General features: G+C 43.7%; 1 protein-coding gene across 6 annotated transcripts in view; it reads left to right on the top strand.

The window, feature by feature from the left end:
• The window catches only part of LOC129816595 (semaphorin-5B-like), a 313431-nt gene that overhangs the window by 170192 nt on the left and 124162 nt on the right, over positions 1-19077 (top strand). For all 6 annotated transcript variants that reach the window (XM_055871271.1, XM_055871269.1, XM_055871275.1 and 3 more), the window contains exons 6-7: positions 16313-16375; positions 16933-17031. In XM_055871271.1, the coding sequence (XP_055727246.1) occupies positions 16313-16375; positions 16933-17031 (162 nt within the window). The remainder of the gene's footprint in view (positions 1-16312; positions 16376-16932; positions 17032-19077) is intronic.

The raw sequence follows: 19077 nt of genomic DNA, 5'->3' as shown, positions 1-19077 counted from the left end.
TGCCTCAACTTCAAGATGGCCGTATTTCTTCATTACACAAAGGAATAACCTCAACCTATTTCTCAGGACTGTTGACATCTAGTGGAAGACGTAGGAACTGCAAGCAATTCGCTTAGAAATCTGGTTTCCCAATGAAAACTAATTGAAAAGACAGTGACCTCAAAAAAAAAATCGGAATGGGTTGTCCTCGGGGTTTCTCCTGCTAAATAAGTTCTGTTATACTCAGACATGATTCAAACCGTTTTAGAAGCTTCAGTGTTTTCTATTCAAATCTACTAATAATATGCATATCTTATCTCCTGGGGATGAGTAACTGGCAGGTTAATTTGGGTATGCTTTTCATCCAAACGTGAAAATGCTGCCCCCTACCCTAGAGAAGTTAAAGGTCTTACTCACGTCGGCTACGGAGAGCGCGATCACAGTCATCTGGAACAGCTGATGCTCTCATGCATGCCTCAGTGTTGCATGCCTCGAAGCTTTCTACCTCTCCCCTCTCTCTCCCTCTTCTCTCTTGTGTAAACATTCGGTCAGAACAGCTGTGGCGCTTCAAAGATAGGCTGCTCTAGCCTACGGACACACACTGAGACACACATGTAGCCCCCTTCACTAGCATGTAGCCCCTTCACTAGAATGTAGCCCCCTTCTCTAGCATGTAGTCAATGGTGTTCTCAGATGGTTCAGTGTCTCTCCTGTGAGTCCTCTCTCTCTTTCTCCCCACCCCTCTCACTTTCTCCACCCTCTCTCCCATATAAACTTTTGGTCAGAACAGCTGTAGCACTTCAAACATTGCCTGCTCTAGCCTACGGACACACACTGACACACACTGAAACCCCCCCAAGCCATAAGATTGCTAAATAGCTACCCAGGCTATCTACATTGACCCATTTTTGCACAAACTTTTTAACTCATCACATACACTGCTGCTACTGTTTACTATGTGTCACTTTATTCCTAGGTATATGTACAGTACCAGTAAAAAGTTGACACACCTACTCATTCCAGGGTTTCTTTATTTTGACTATTTTCTACATTGTATAATAATAGTGAATACATTAAAACTATGACATAACACGTATGGAATCATGTAGTCACCAAACAAATGTTATTCAAAGTAGCCACCCTTTGCCTTGATGACAGCTTTGCACACTGTTGGCATTCTCTTAACCAGCTTCACCTGGAATGCTTTCCCAACAGCCTTGAAGGAGTTCCCACATATGCTAAGCACTTGTTGGCTGCTTTTCCTTCACTCTGCGGTCCAACTCATCCCAAACCATCTCAATTGGGTTGAGGTTGGGTGATTGTGGAAGCCAGGTCATCTGATGCAGCACTCCATTACTTCCCTTCTTGGGCACTTACTTGAGCCCTTACACAACCTGGAGGTGAGTTGGATCATTGTGCTGTTGAAAAACAAATGATTGTCCCACTAAGTGCAAACCAGATGGGATAGCATATTGCTGAAGAATGCTGTGGTTGCCATGCTAGTTAAGTGTGCCTTGAATTCTAAATAAATCACAGACAGTGTCACCAGCTAAGCAGTCCCGCACCATCAAACCTTCTCCTCCATGCTTCACGGTGGGAACCACACATGCGGAGATAATCCGTTCACCTACTCTGTGTTTCACAAAGATATGGCGGATGGAACCAAAAATAGCAAATTTCAACTCATCAGAGTGTAGACCTTACAGGGAAATCCTTACTTTACAAGCCCTTAACCAACAAAGGGAAGTGGGTGTGTACTGAAAAGGGCTGGAACAACAAAAGGAGTCTAACGCTAACTGTCCACTTAGGAAGCAACACTGATTGACAATAAATGTCACATGCTGTTGTGCAGGTGGAAATTATAGGCAATCAGCAAGACACCCCCAATAAAGGAGTGGTTCTGCAGGTGGTGACCACAGACCACTTCTCAGTTCCTATGCTTCCTGGCTGATGTTTTGGTCACTTTTGAATGCTGGCGGTGCTTTCACTCTAGTGGTAGCATGAGACGGCGTCTACAACGCCCCTTCCCCCTGGGAACAAATGAAACAGAATATTATAAACAATTTCACAAACACACTGAGAAACATAGGACATCAAATAGGCTCTGACTGAGCAACAAACTCACAGAACATACCAAAGCTGCTCCCATCAACAACTAACATAGTACATACCAACTGCCTCTCACTCTCAGCAACAACCAACATAATATGACCCTCAGCCATCAGCCTCCTCTCTCAACAATCATGTCTCAGCAATGATCTCTCTCTCTCTGCATTATTTTCTCCTGAACAGAACACTGGCGTTTATATAGCTTCAGAAGGAGTCTAATCGGATACAGCTGTAACTTGACGAGGGGGCGGGGTCAGCTCCAATCATCAATGGGGCTGACCAATCAGCTGCTTGGGGAGAATTCAAGAAGCCATCTCCTGAAGGAAAAGGAAACCGCACACTGCTCTTGATAGTATCACCGATATTTAATAAGCTTACGTATCGGCCACACGGCCTTCGTCAGAGCTTTTGGGATTTTTTGAAAGTTGCACCCTTATGTAGACCTGGCTCCACCCACATCCGTTCTACACATCGAAGGGGGTTGGAAGCAAAGGAAAATAAATAAGTGCTACCAAATATAACAATGTGCATTTCATAACTCTTACAAAAGTGTATAAATAAGGCGTATTGAACACTTCTGTATAATCTCAATGAGGACATAGCAAGTTCATTAGTCATTGGGTACATCATATGAAAAACGTCAGAATAATCTACAAGAGACACACATTTCATGTTCCAATTCACAGCATAACATACAAAGGCATTTCATCATTAAGTCCTTTTGGAAACAATGTCTGGAGGGTGAAAATCCAAAAACATTCTCTTTTACTCAGAGTATTATTAATATCACCTCCCCTGTCTGATATCTTAACTTTCTCTATGCCACAAAATCTAAAGGTGGAAATGTCATGCTTCATGTCATTAAAATGTACAGCGACTGGATACTCCCTGTCGTTTCTCCTGATTGAACTTTTATGTTCACTAATTCTCTGTTTAAGAGAGCGGGTGGTTTTACCGACATAACAGAGCCCACATGGACATTTAATAATGTAAATAACATGGGTGGTGGAACACGTAATAATGTCATTTATTTGGAACCTTTTTCCTGTGTGTGGGTGACAGAAATATTGACACTTCATCATGTTGTTGCACTGTGCGCATCCTCTGCATTTAGGAGAAGGAGAAGCCATCTCCTGAAACACACACACTCAAATACACAAACTAGAACACAGAAACTGGGGAACATAACAATGTACATATTCAGAGATAAAGTTATGTGACTTTTCTGTCCTCCCTGAGGTCACCAAATGAAACACACTCGTCATACCCGTTCTTTAAGTGTCCACGGACCATTTCCACCTTCTCACAAATGGACATTTATATCAAATCCCCATGTTGGGGGATTTAGGAGTTCGCCATGTGAAATCCTTTGTTCTCTCTATGTGTCTCGTTCTGTATGGCCAGGGGGAGAGAGTCTCCTCCAGGAATGTACAACCTGAGATAACAGAACCTAGGTGTAGGAGAGAGGGGGGGACTAGCTATACCCAGAAAGGGCCACGTCATGACACCAGGCAGTGATGCAACCGGTCTGGATGCTCTCGATGGTGCAGCTGTTGAACCTTATGAAGATCTTAGGACCCATGCCAAATCTTTTCAATCTCTTGAGGGGGAATAGGCTTTGTTGTGCCCTTTTCATGACTGTCTTAGTGTGTTTGGACCATGTTAGTTTGTTGGTGAAGCTCTCAACCTGTTCCACTACAGCCTGTTGATGAGAATGGGGGCGTGCCCGGTCCTCCTTTTCCTGTAGTCCACAATCATCTCCTTTGTCTTGATCGCGTTGAGGGAGAGGTTGTTGTCCTGGCACCACACGGCCAGGTCTCTGATCTCCTCCCTATAGGCTGTCTCATCATTGTCGCTGATCAGGCCTACCACTGTTGTGTCATCGGCAAACTTGATAATGGTGTTGGAGTCGTGCCTGGCCATGCAATCATGAGTAAACAGGGAGTAAAGGAGGGGACTTAGCACGCACCCCCGAGGGGCCCCCGTGTGGAGGATCAGTATGGCAGATGTGTTGTTTGTCTATCCTTACCACCTGGGGGTAGCCCGTCAGGAAGTACAGGATCCATTGCTTGTGTTTCTTGGCCCAAACAAGTCTCTTCTTTTTGTTGGTGTCCTTTAGTAGTGGTTTCTTTGTAGCAATTTGACCATGAAGGCCTGATTCACGCATTCTCCTCTGAACAGTTGATGTTGAGATGTGTCTGTTACTTGAGCATTAATTTGGGCTGCAATCTGAGGTGCAGTTAACTCTGATGAACTTATCCTCTGCAGCAGAGGTAACTTCCTTTCCTGTGGCAGTCCTCATGAGAGCCAGTTTCATCATAGAGCTTGAATGTTTTTGCGACTGCACTTGAAGAAACGTTCAAAGTTCTTGACATTTTCCGTATTGACTGTCGTTTCTCTTTGCCTATTTGAGCTGTTCTTGACATAATATGGACTTGGTCTTTTACCAAATAGGGATATATTCTGTATACCACCCCTGCCTTGTCCTTCCTTAAGAAGGAAAGAAATAGCAATGCACACCTGTTAATTGAAATGCATTCCAGGTGACTACCTCATGAAGCTGGTTGAGAGAATGCCAAGAGTGTGCAAAGCTGTCATCAAGGCAAAGGGTGGCTACTTTGAAGAATCTCAAATATGAAACACATTTTATTTTGTTTAACACTTTTTTGGTTACCACATGATTCCATGTGTGTTATTTCATAGTTTTAATGTCTTCACTATGATTCTACAATGTAGAAAATTGTAAACATAATGAAAAACCCTTGAATGAGTAGGAGTGTCCAAACTTTTGACTGGTACTGTACTGTATATGTCTGCCTCAATGACCTTGTACCCCTGCACATCGATTCAGTACTGGTACCCCTTGTATATAGCCAAGTTATCGTCTTTCTCTCTGCATTATTGGGAAGGGCTGTAAGTTAGCATTCCACTGTCAGTCCACACCTGTTGTTTGCGAAGCATGGGATTAATAAAATGTGATTTCATTTGACACACTGACACACACTGACTCACACTCAGGGAGGAGGGGGAGAGGGCCTAGAGCAGGGGTGTCAAACATACGGCCCGCGGGCCGGAACCGGCCCCCAGGAGGTTCGATCAGGCCCGCAGGATAATTTGAAAGTGGAAAAAATGCATAAAAGACATGGAATTAATATTTTTAATTCGCTGCAATTCATGGATTATCCGCTAAGGGGCGCACTCTTTCCATCAGAGTAGAAGACAAGCCGCATCACTGAGACAGACTGAAAACAGCAGACGGTATCAATGCGCCATCTGCTGCTTGTTACGACGTTGTTAATACCTTGGTCTCTACCTCTCCGCTACACCCTCATTAGCCAAAATGTCGTTATCCAAATGGAGAAAAGTAGATAAGGAGTGTAGAATTTTCAAAGAAAAATGGACCACGTCCTATTTATTTACAGAGATGCACGGAAAACCTTCGTGCTTGGTGTGTTTGCAACAAGTTTCGGTATTGAAGGAATATAATATTCGACGCCACTACGAGACTCATCACAGCGAAAAATATGACGGCTTGCAAGGACAACTGAGAAGAGATAAGATTAACGAATTGCTGGCGGGTCTGAGGAAACAGCAGTCAACTTTCATCCAGAGCCGAGAAGTCAGTGAAGCAGCGGTAAAAGCCAGCTACCAGTGTGATGCAGATTTGAAGGGCAAATTTGCCTCTGTAGGTCTGGACAGATTTTATCAGTATCTACTACCAGGGTACCCCAAATTAACAGCCCTGGCTGCTAAAATTTTGTGCATGTTTGGGACAACCTACCTTTGTGAACAAATTTTCTCAGTGATGAATATCAATAAAACAAAAATGCGTTCAAGGCTCACAAACAAGCACTTAAATGACATTCTGAAAGTGACAGCTAGTCAGGACATGACACCTGGTGTTGATGCACTTGTACAGGCCAAAAGATGCCAAGTTTCAGGAACAAATACAAGTCCAGACTAGACTAACACCTTTAAAATGCTGCCTTAGATACTGTTTGCATTGAAAGAATACAGCTCTGTGAAGATGAATCCTTACTGTGGTGATTTAAAAAATGTGCACTTTAATGTTAGTCAGCAGCTTCAAAACAAAAGTTGTGTGATGGAATTCTACTGTTCATACAACTCCATAAATTTTCAGTATGTATTGTATGTGTATGTATGTTTCATGTATGAAGTTTACAGATTTACAGGACAGGCGAACACTTTCTTCATTACACATTTAAAATCACTCTCCTTAGTTTGTAAGGTGTACGCAGGGATTACATTTAGATTTTATATGCGTATGTGTAAGTGGTTTAAAAATTCCTTTCTTTAAAAGTCTCATTTAATCTTAAAGTGCATTACTATATTTTTCAGTACCAATTAAAGTTTTGTGCCTTTGTACAATCAGTGGGATCAGTTGCAGTGCATATTTGTGAATGATAAAAGTAAATTGCACATTTGTCTAAGGAAATATGAGGTGTTTCATGAAATGTTTTGTAAAAGGATAGTTCATTAAATTTCAATATTTTCCTAATGTTCTTGTGCTTCTTTACACCAAAACAAAGGAAAGACATGATATTTTGGTTATTTATAGCAGAGTATGGTATAATTTTAATGGTCCGGCCCACTTGACATCTCCCTAGGCCGTATGTGGCCCACGATGCGAAATGAGTTTGACACCCCTGGCCTAGAGGGATGGAGTGTACAGCACAGGGAGAAGGAGGAGGGCAGCAGAGGAGGACTGGAGGAGTGCACGGGGGGAGGAGAGCGTATCTGCGCCCTCTTGTCTAGGGATCAGCGTTCAGGGACAATGAAGGAGGGCCATTGAGAGTCCTGTCACATTCGTCAGTCGGACTGGGGGGGGGAGTGGAGAGGGGACAGGGGGAGTGAAGTGGAGAAGAGGGGAGTGGAGAGGGGGACGGAGGAAAGAAGGGAATGGAGGGGGTAAAAGATGGAGGGAATGTAGGGGATGGGGGAACAGAGGAGTTGGAGGGGAGTGGAGGATGGAAGGGGTGCAAGCCTGAATAGGGTACTCTGTCAGTGACTTCAAGAGGACGAAGCAAGGCGGGGCGTGGGCTCATTGAAGTGATGGCTTCGAGTAAAGTAGAGCTAGCAGGCTATAACAGACAGTACAGAGATGGATGATCTCTTTGCCTCCTCTCCACACCTTCATCACAGATCATGCACATAACACTCACTCGGTTCGACAGAGATTTGGAGGTTGAGTCAAGGATATAGGGAGGGTAAATATATTCAACAGTAAATAGATTCTCAGAGTTCAGTAAATTGATTGTAAGTCCATACCATTATGGTTGAGTGAGTATGTATACTGTACAGATGTAGGATCTTAATTTGATAACTCTGTTGCAGGAGAACTCTTCTGCAATGCATGAGAAGAGGAGAGAGCCTTGTAGCGTATTTTAGGTTGATAAAGGCTTCTGAAGATTGTTATTTTCACTTTTAAATTTCAGACTGGATTTTCCCTTATGATAAGAGTCTGTGTACGTACAAGTCCACTGATTGCAGTCTCAAGCGGTCACAGCAATCTTTTTAAATACCATACTTGCTGTAGCCCACTGAAGCAAACACTCTGAAATACCTGTGTCTTCTCTCCAGACACATTTTGTTCGGCAGGTAGCCTAGTGGTTAACCTCTACTTCCTCACAAACCCGGGTCCGGGAGCACCCCCATCAGTAAAAAAAGCTGACTAGCATAGGCTAGCATAGCGTCACAAGTAAATAGTAGCATCTAAATATCATTAAATCACAAGTCCAAGACACCAGATGAAAGATACACATCTTGTGAATCCAGCCATCATTTCTGATTTTTAAAATGTTTTACAGGGAAGACACAATATGTAAATCTATTAGCTAACCACGTTAGCAAAAGACACCATTTTTTTACTCCAACAGTTTTTTCCTGCGTCAGTAGCTATCACTAATTCGACTAAATGAAAATATATATAGCCACTAACAAAGAAACAAATTCATAAGATGACAGTCTGATAACATATTTATGGTATAGCATAGTTTTTTTTTTTTTAAATGTGCATTTTTCAGGTATAAATCACAGTTCTACATTGCAGCTGCAATCTGATATAGTGCTGATGCAGCCAGAACAATTACAGAGACCAACGTCATATAACTAATTACTTGTCTTAAAACATTTCAGAAAAAATACACAGCGTATAGATATTGAAAGCCCAACATCTGGTGAATCCAAACAATATTTCAGATTTATTAAATGTTTTATAGCGAAAACAAAATGTAGCGCTAAATTAGCATAGCCACGCCAGCCAGAACCAGCTGGGCGCGCCCGACCAGTTCACATGCACGACAGATATATGAAATAACATCGTAAATTGGGTCTTACTATTGCTGATCTTTCATCAGAATGTTGATAAAGGTGTCCTTAGTCCTGATGAGTCGTTCAATCCATTCACAATGGCAACTTTCCCTCTTCATTTAGCATAGGTACTGGTCGACTAGCACGGTTCTGTCCAAAGTTAAAAAACTCACAGAACGGAACACGGCAAAACTCCCGAAAAAATTCAAATAATCTGATTAAACTATATTGAAAAAACATACATTAAGATGATATGGTCACATGTATCAAACAAACTTCGAGACGGAGATAGTTTTCATCCGTAACGGCAGCATAACAAAAGACAATTGCACCTCTAAAACGCGCGTTTCAGAAAACCGGAAGTTGTCGGTCACGCTAAAGAAATAGGTCTTATTTCACGTCAGTACAAGATAAACAAAAAATTTCTCCTCTGACGTCATCTTGACACCCAGAGGAAGACGAATGAAGTGTGTTTCGGGTCATAGGTGGCGTGACCATATATAGGTAGAGCGTTGAAGCGAGCATACACATCTTGCAATCTTCTTCTTGCTCAGGGAAAGTGCTGTCAAATGACTTATGTTTCACTCAGAGACAAAATTGAAACGGTTTTAGAAACCATAGCTTGTTTTCTATCCAATGGTATTAATTATATGCATATAGTAACAGCAATAATTGAATAAGAGGCAGTTTAATCTGTAGAGGAAATTATGCTAATGCGAAAACAGCACCCCCTGTATTCTCAAGAAGTTTAAGCAAGAGCCATTTCCCATCACTCCAACTGTCTGGCTCACTGTTAGCGGTTTGTTTCATTAACACTTCCCATCGCTCCTACTGTCTGGCTCACTGTTAGCGGTTTGTTTCATTAACACTTCCCATCGCTCCAACTGTCTGGCTCACTGTTAGGGGTTTGTTTCATTAACACTTCCCATCGTTCCAACTGTCTGGCTCACTGTTAGCAGTTTGTTTCATTAACACTTCCCATCGCTCCAACTGTCTGGCTCACTGTTAGGGGTTTGTTTCATTAACACTTCCCATCACTCCTACTGTCTGGCTCACTGTTAGCGGTTTGTTTCATTAACACTTCCCATCGCTCCAACTGTCTGGCTCACCGTTAGGGGTTTGTTTCATTAACACTTCCCATCGTTCCAACTGTCTGGCTCACTGTTAGCAGTTTCTTTCATTAACACTTCCCATCGCTCCAACTGTCTGGCTCACTGTTAGCAGTTTGTTTCATTAACACTTCCCATCGCTCCAACTGTCTGGCTCACTGTTAGCGGTTTGTTTCATTAACACTTCCCATCGCTCCAATTGTCTGGCTCACTGTTAGCGGTTTGTTTCATTAACACTTCCCATCGTTCCAACTGTCTGGCTCACTGTTAGGGGTTTGTTTCATTAACACTTCCCATCGCTCCAACTGTCTGGCTCACTGTTAGCGGTTTGTTTCATTAACACTTCCCATCGCTCCAACTGTCTGGCTCACTGTTAGCGGTTTGTTTCATTAACACTTCCCATCGTTCCAACTGTCTGGCTCACTGTTAGGGGTTTGTTTCATTAACACTTCCCATCGTTCCAACTGTCTGGCTCACTGTTAGGGGTTTGTTTCATTAACACTTCCCATCACTCCTACTGTCTGGCTCACTGTTAGCGGTTTGTTTCATTAACACTTCCCATCGCTCCAACTGTCTGGCTCACTGTTAGGGGTTTGTTTCATTAACACTTCCCATCGTTCCAACTGTCTGGCTCACTGTTAGCAGTTTCTTTCATTAACACTTCCCATCGCTCCAACTGTCTGGCTCACTGTTAGGGGTTTGTTTCATTAACACTTCCCATCACTCCTACTGTCTGGCTCACTGTTAGCGGTTTGTTTCATTAACACTTCCCATCGCTCCAACTGTCTGGCTCACTGTTAGGGGTTTGTTTCATTAACACTTCCCATCGTTCCAACTGTCTGGCTCACTGTTAGCAGTTTCTTTCATTAACACTTCCCATCGCTCCAACTGTCTGGCTCACTGTTAGCAGTTTGTTTCATTAACACTTCCCATCGCTCCAACTGTCTGGCTCACTGTTAGCAGTTTGTTTCATGAACACTTCCCATCGCTCCAACTGTCTGGCTCACTGTTAGGGGTTTGTTTCATGAACACTTCCCATCGCTCCAACTGTCTGGCTCACTGTTAGCAGTTTGTTTCATTAACACTTCCTACTTTCTCTGTAAAAATGTAATACATTTCCCTCCAAAACACAATTTCTCTTCTGTAAAAGTGATGAATCCTCCATCCTCTCACTAATTGTATTTTCAGCTATTTTATTTGCCCATTAAAAAGTAATGATATTTTTTCCTTGTAAAGGGTTGCCGGGGGCAGAATACTTATTGCCTCCAAAAGTGGCAAAGTGAAAAAGTTGGAAGAAATGAGGTGTCACCTGAGTTTGAGGGAAACTAGATGTTGTTGGTGAAGGTGCATCATTGTTGTTGGTTGGCCCTTCTTATAGAGGAGAATGAAATCAGAGATGCATAAGAGTGGTTGGTTGGCCCTTCTTATAGAGGAGAATGAAATCAGAGATGCATAAGAGTGGTTGGTTGGCCCTTCTTATAGAGGAGAATGAAATCAGAGATGCATAAGAGTGGTTAGTTGGCCCTTCTTATAGAGGAGAATGAAATCAGAGATGCATAAGAGTGGTTGGTTGGCCCTTCTTATAGAGGAGAATGAAATCAGAGATGCATAAGAGTGGTTGGCCCTTCTTATAGAGGAGAATGAAATCAGAGATGCATAAGAGTGGTTGGTTGGCCCTTCTTATAGAGGAGAATGAAATCAGAGATGCATAAGAGTGGTTGCACAACTTATCAACAAGTCAGTCTAGGACTGGAATAATTGACTGTTTTGGAAAGCAGCAGGGGGATTTTTTTTTATTATCTTCAGTTTGTTTTTCAATATTTACCATTTTGTATTCCTCAAACCAATGTGTTATAGTTACCTTCAAACTGACATTTAAACTGACATTTAGAGTGAATAACTTGTAAAGTGATTTATCTTCTGTTTGAGCCTTATTTCTAAATGTCAGTAGCTCAATTGAACAAAAAATCATCACAAATGTAATGTCAAACTCATATGAAAGGATAAGGCAAACTAGAATACTTAGTATTGAATATGAATAGAATAGTACGTACTGTGATATTAACATGTCCTCCACCTCATCACTGTGTCATATATCACTATTTCTAAAAGAACCCTTTTAGTCTGAAATAGGGCCTCAAGCCTCTAGCCTCATCCCTACATTGTTCTCTCATCCTCTACTGCCCTGCAGCCCTATGGGCCTGTTTACAGACAGACAGACAGACAGCTCCATCCAGCCCTGCTCCAGCCCAGCTCCAGCCCGGGCAGGCAGGCATTGTACAGCCGTCACCACACTCAGAGTGCATGTTTATAGGCCTGTCACAGCCGGGCTAGGGGGTATAGTTGTGGTGGTATTGGGTGTGCATGGGCCCTGTGGTATTTGGGGTAGGACTTTATGAGCTCACTTTGTTCCAGTAGGGGTGAAGAGAGGGACTTGACGGAGCGACGAGGGGTCAGGGGTTAAGCTGAGAGCATTTCTCGCTGAGAAAAGATGGTAATGACCTAAACAATGATTCACTGCATAGGCATCCACACACACACACACACACACACACACACACACACACACACACACACACACACACACACACACACACACACACACACACACACACACACACACACACACACACACACACACACACACACACACACACACACACACACACACACACACACACACACACACACACACACAGAGCAATGGATGGAGGGGTGTATGAAAGGAGGGATGTGTGTGCATTTGTTTTGAATCACGTCATCACTACTCCGCTCCTAGAGCTGGTCTATTGAGGACATGTAGTAACAGTTCATTTGAAAACAGTTCTATGGTCAGTGTGACGTGTGGAGTGTTTGACAGACCACCCAGAGAGGGTATGTGTGATGGTATATGAAGAGCTTGTTGAGTGTCATGGTGTTATAGTAACGCCTTGATATGAGGGTAATAAAAAGTTACACAAATAATATTTCATTTTAGGCCCTGGCTCTTATTTTTTTAATTTTTTTATTTAACCTTTATTTAACTAGGCAAGTCAGTTAAGAACAAATTCTTATTTTACACCTTATCTGTCCTTATCTGTCCTGAGTTTAAACTGTCCTAGTTGTCTAATTGAATCACAGTATGGCTGGCTGGCCTACATCTCTCTCTCTCTCTCTCTCTCTCTCTCTCTCGCTCTCTCTCTCTCTCTTTCTCTTTCTATTTCTCTTTCTCTCTCTCTTTCTCTTTCTCTCTCTCTCTCTGTTCTCTCTCTCTCTCTGTTCTCTCTTTCTCTCTCTCTTTCTCTTTCTCTCTCTCTCTCTCTGTTCTCTCTCTCTCTCTCTTTCTCTTTCTCTTTCTCTCTCTCTCTCTGTTCTCTCTCTCTCTCTGTTCTCTCTTTCTCTTTCTCTCTGTTCTCTCTTTCTCTTTCTCTCTCTCTTTCTCTTTCTCTTTCTCTCTCTCTCTCTCTGTTCTCTCTCTCTCCCTCTTTTTCTCTCTTTCTCTGTCTCTCTCTTTCTCTCTCTTTCTCTTTCTCTCTCTCTTTCTCTCTCTTTCTCTCTCTCTCTTTCTCTCTCTCTCTCTCTCTCTCTCTCTCTGTTCTCTCTCTCTCTCTCTCTCTCTCTCTGTTCTCTCTCTCTCTCTCTGTTCTCTCTCTCTATTAATGGCAGTATGAGGAAGGTTAATTGAAAAGAGTCTCTCAGACCGAGATAACACCCAGACTCATCAGGGTTGAGCAGACCAAATGGCACCCTATTCCCTATATAGTATACTACTTTTGTCATAAGTAGTGCACTATGTAAGGAATAGTGCCATTTAGGACTCAGTTCCTCTCAATGAGCTAAACATAGCTTTATTGAACTAATCAATTTCCTTCTTACCCTCTTTCCTTTCCTTCTGCCGCTTCTGGACACTTTAATGTGTTTCCAGAGTCCAGACATGGGCTTTTCTGTTTTCATGTCACGATGCGGTCTCTGTAGTAGTCTCTTGCCTTGTTGTGCATGGCAATGTTCCACAAGGCAAAATGGTGGTCGTTGTGTTGTGTGTTATGGATGGTCCGTCCCAAAGTCAATACTACGAGAGAGAGAACCGGAATGGCTAGACTTTTGCTCAAGTGTGTGCAAAGAGGCCCCCCATTCGCTGAAATAGATTAGAGGAGAGGTGGAGAGGAGAATGATAGGGGAGAGGAGGAGAGGGGAGTGTCACATAGGGGGTATACTCTGGCCCGAGTCCGTGCCAACTTTAGCTTTTCTCTCTCTCTGTTCCAGCACTAGTGGGTCAGCCCAGCAGCACCACGGCTATTTTTAGTGAAACTGAGAGACCTAAACACAAAGTGATACCCATGAGAGAGAGTACCATCTCTCAGGATCCTATACAAAAGGCCAATTCTGCTCTGTTAGCAGCGTGCGTGCGTGCGTGTCTGCCCCAGCATTGAGCTAGGGCATTCTTAATTAAAACCAAGGCATACGGTTCTAAAGGAATGTAATTGGGCCGTGGAGAAACACCCGGCATTGGTGTGGTAGAAGATTGGAGGACGGTGTGTGTGTGGTAGAAGATTGGAGGACGGTGTGTGTGTGGTAGAAGATTGGAGGACGGTGTGTGTGTGTGGTGGAGGATTGGACTCTGAAACACACTGCTTTAGCTTTAATGAGAGAAGAAGATGCTATTTCCATCCTAAAGACATCTGGACTACAGCCATGGTCCTGTCTGGTTACCTCACATTGTAATCCACTGGCTGGCCCACTCAGCTCCATGTTGACGCAATTAACAAACAACAATAAGGTTTGTGTCTTTTCATGGCGTCTGTGTGGTGTTGTTAATATTACCGTCAACAGTTGCGTCATTTGCAGGCAGCCATTTTGTCTTTCTAAGGAAGTAGTCAGGCAGCCACTGTGAATCTCTTTCAACGCAGTAGTCAGGCAGCCATGCTGAGTCTCTTTCAACGCAGTAGTCAGGCAGCCATGGTGAATCTCTTTCAACGCAGTAGTCAGGCAGCCATGCTGAGTCTCTTTCAACGCAGTAGTCAGGCAGCCATGCTGAGTCTCTTTCAACGCAGTAGTCAGGCAGCCATGCTGAGTCTCTTTCAACGCAGTAGTCAGGCAGCCACTCTGAATCTCTTTCAACGCAGTAGTCAGGCAGCAGACATGCTGAGTCTCTTTCAATGCAGTAGTCAGGCAGCCATGGTGAATCTCTTTCAACGCAGTAGTCAGGCAGCCATGCTGAGTCTCTTTCAACGCAGTAGTCAGGCAGCCATGGTGAATCTCTTTCAACGCAGTAGTCAGGCAGCAGCCATGCTGAGTCTCTTTCAATGCAGTAGTCAGGCAGCCATGCTGAGTCTCTTTCAACGCAGTAGTCAGGCAGCCATGCTGAGTCTCTTTCAATGCAGTAGTCAGGCAGAAGCCATGCTGAGTCTCTTTCAACACAGTAGTCAGGCAGCCATGCTGAGTCTCTTTCAATGCAGTACTCAGGCAGCAGCCATGCTGAGTCTCTTTCAACGCAGTAGTCAGGCAGCCATGCTGAGTCTCTTTCAACGCAGTAGTCAGGCAGCCATGCTGAGTCTCTTTCAACGCAGTAGTCAGGCAGCCACTGTGAATCTCTTTCAACGCAGTAGTCAGGCAGCCATGCTGAGTCTCTTTCAATGCAGTAGTCAGGCAGCCATGGTGAATCTCTTTCAAAGCAGTAGTCAGGCAGCCATGCTGAGTCTCTTTCAACGCAGTAGTCAGGCAGCCATGCTGAGTCTCTTTCAACGCAGTAGTCAGGCAGCCATGCTGAGTCTCTTTCAACGCAGTAGTCAGGCAGCCATGCTGAGTCTCTTTCAATGCAGTAGTCAGGCAGCAGCCATGCTGAGTCTCTTTCAATGCAGTAGTCAGGCAGCCATGCTGAGGCTCTTTCAACGCAGTAGTCAGGCAGCAGCCATGCTGAGGCTCTTTCAATGCAGTAGTCAGGCAGCCACTGTGAATCTCTTTCAACGCAGTAGTCAGACAGCCATGCTGAGTCTCTTTCAACGCAGTAGTCAGGCAGCCATGGTGAATCTCTTTCAACGCAGTAGTCAGGCAGCCATGCTGAGTCTCTTTCAACGCAGTAGTCAGGCAGCCATGCTGTCTCTTTCAATGCAGTAGTCAGGCAGCCATGCTGAGTCTCTTTCAACGCAGTAGTCAGGCAGCAGCCATGCTGAGTCTCTTTCAACGCAGTAGTCAGGCAGCAGCCATGCTGAGTCTCTTTCAACGCAGTACTCAGGCAGCAGCCATGCTGTCTCTTTCAACGCAGTAGTCAGGCAGCCACTGTGAATCTCTTTCAACGCAGTAGTCAGGCAGCCATGCTGAGTCTCTTTCACCGCAGTAGTCAGGCAGCCATGCTGAGTCTCTTTCAACGCAGTAGTGAGGCAGCCATGCTGAGTCTCTTTCAACGCAGTAGTCAGGCAGCCATGCTGAGTCTCTTTCAACGCAGTAGTCAGGCAGCCATGCTGAGTCTCTTTCAACGCAGTAGTCAGGCAGCCATGCTGAGTCTCTTTCAACGCAGTAGTCAGGCAGCCATGCTGAGTCTCTTTCAACGCAGTAGTCAGGCAGCCATGGTGAATCTCTTTCAACCAGTAGTCAGGCAGCCATGCTGTCTCTTTCAACGCAGTAGTCAGGCAGCACCGGTGGGTCTCTTTCAACGCGGTAGTCAGGCAGCCATGGAGAATCTCCTTCAACGCAGTAGTCAGGCAGCCATGCTGAGTCTCTTTCAGCGCAGTAGTCAGGCAGCCGCCTTTGCAACAGGTGAATGCTGCGTCCAATCACTCTTTATACATGTGTTTATTTTGGTTTCCTAGGCAACAGAATGGATTCCAGATGACGACACCAGGAGGTCCTGTCAGAGCAAAGGGAAGACCGAGGTAAACAACGACTCTGAGACTTCCCGGGAGGGCTACACGCACACACACGCACGCACGCACACACACGCACACGCACACGCACACGCACACGACCTTCCCTGAATAGGACCATTTACTTTAAAAGCCGTCTGTTGACTGGCTGGTCAAGGGGCTCTATGGGGTCTTGTGGGAGTGGCTTATAGTGATTTTATGATTATTGGGCCCCTTCAATCAAAGTGTGTTTTCTGGCTGGGAAGTGAAAAATAACACAGACTTTTTAGTAAGACACTCAAGGCAGAGCCCTTCTTCTGTACTTCCAACGGCTGATAACAAACGATGTGATCATTTTGTTATTTCGCTTTTCTTTGTGAGAATTGATTGCCATGCTATTTTTATCTCAAAAGCCCAACGGAGAAGGGAAAGTAAAAAATCCATTCTCTCTGGAGATCTTCGTCTGACCTCAAGTTTGAAACACAGCAATTTTATTTATTTACCAAGACAAAATATTTAAGGACAACAAAGAAGTTTCTTTCCCTCAAACATTAGACAGTGCTTTTGCTCTCTACTACTCCCTGTAGGTAGAGTGTCAGAACTACCTCCGTGTGCTACTGGTCAATAAGACTGAGGTCATCACCTGTGGAACCAACGCCTTCCAGCCCCTCTGTATCACCCGGGAGGTAAGAGGGAATGGGGGATGCAGGGAGGATGGATGGAGTGATAACCTACAGGGGTGTAGGTAGGGGGGTGATGGGGAGGACATGTTGAGAGAGTAAAGGAGAGTGGTGCACTGTAAAAAAAAAATGCTGGGTTTAAAAAAAAACTGTTGGGTTATTGATGCTGGGTGTTGGGTTATTGATGCTGGGTGTTGGGTTATTGATGCTGGGTGTTGGGTTATTGATGCTGGGTGTTGGGTTATTGATGCTGGGTGTTGGGTTATTGATGCTGGGTGTTGGGTTACTGATGCTGGGTGTTGGGTTACTGATGCTGGGTGTTGGGTTACTGATGCTGGATGTTGGGTTACTGATGCTGGGTGTTGGGTTACGGATGCTGGGTGTTGGGATGCTGGGTGTTGGGTTACTGGTGCTGGGTGTTGGGTTATTGGTGCTGGGTGTTGGGTTATTGGTGCTGGGTGTTGGGTTATTGGTGCTGGGTGTTGGGTTATTGGTGCTGGGTGTTGGGTTATTGGTGCTAGGTGTTGGGTTATTGGTGCTGGGTGTTGGGTTATTGATGCTGGGTGCTGGGTTATTGGTGCTGGGTGCTGGGTTATTGATGCTGGGTGCTGGGTTATTGATGCTGGGTGTTGGGTTATTGGTGCTGGGAATGGGTTATTGATGCTGGGTGTTGGGTTATTGGTGCTGGGTTATTGAGATATGACCCAACGGGACAGATCAGATGACTGGAGGCATAGTTTCATAGGGGCGTGGATTTCAGATTGATCTTTTTAGTCACCCATGAGAGTAAATGTAATTTATAGTAAGCTGTTCTGTTGTATAGTTATTAAATATTAATACTAAAAATGCCTGGCCTTTTAGCCAATAAGTAAGTACCTGCTAGAGAACTTGGAGAATGTTGCCGGGCTTCCCCTTTAGCGTCACATGCATATCAACCCGCAAGGTGCCCAAACATTAGCGCCAACGCTTGATAAATAGTCTATAAACAATTGCTTAACATGTAGAAATATTAGTGAAATATATATAAAAATATAAAAATACATATAAAAATACAACAATAGTTATTTGGTTAGATAGAGTAAAGGATATGTTTTGTATACTTCTACAAAGTCCTAGTGAAAATGTAGGCCTATAGGCTATTTTCGACACTTCCAGCCAGTGATGCAACAACATTCTAACAGTCTAATAAATACATTTCATATATGCTATCAGAAGAAGAATGATTTGGTTGTGTTTATTAAGGTCTTAGGTAACATTAGAATACTAACAATCGATATTTTCAAAGAATATAATAACATTTTCATTCATTTATGTTACTCTAGACCCCTCAAACTCAACTCTGGATGTTGAAGCCAGTTCCACTGCATTTTTTCATTGTTCCCCTCTAACCAGGGACTGATTTAGACCTGGGACACCAGTTGTGTGCAATTAATTATCAGGTAGAACAGAAAACCAGCAGGCTCCAGACCTCGTAGGGTAAGAGTTGAGTACCTCTGCTCTAGGCTATAAGTAAAAACGAAAAACCACTAGTTCAAGTCCCTCACAAATCAACCCACAAGGCGAGCGGTGAAATTATTAACCCTAGCGCCAACGCTGATAAATATAAGCATGACACAAACTCATCATTACACTATTGTTGTTCTAAATGAAATCAACCTTTTCATCCTCCTTATCATTCAGTCAGGCCTAGTTTATATTACATTGTGAAGTAACTTGCACAATTATTGCCCAATCATCCATTTATCATTCATTCAGTGTGCTGGCATCGTTTGCTTCCCTTCGCTCATCAACTTGGATAGAGTCAAGGATATGTTTTCAGTATTCTTAAGGCCTACCCATAACACGTAGCATGTTTTCATTTCCTTTACAATGCATTTGATTAGTAATAGAGTTATAGTAAATAAAACAGTCCAATAACAGCATCTTTTTACAAAGTAAAAGTTAAAAGAGAAGGATATCAACCCACAAGTCATGCGTTCAAATGATTTGGTAATAACATGAGTACCAACGCTAATAAATGTGAATAACACAAACTCATCATTACACTATTGT

Source organism: Salvelinus fontinalis, chromosome 19 (genome assembly GCF_029448725.1).
Source record: "Salvelinus fontinalis isolate EN_2023a chromosome 19, ASM2944872v1, whole genome shotgun sequence".
Classification (NCBI taxonomy): domain Eukaryota; kingdom Metazoa; phylum Chordata; class Actinopteri; order Salmoniformes; family Salmonidae; genus Salvelinus; species Salvelinus fontinalis.
This window is presented reverse-complemented; position numbering and strand designations above follow the sequence as displayed.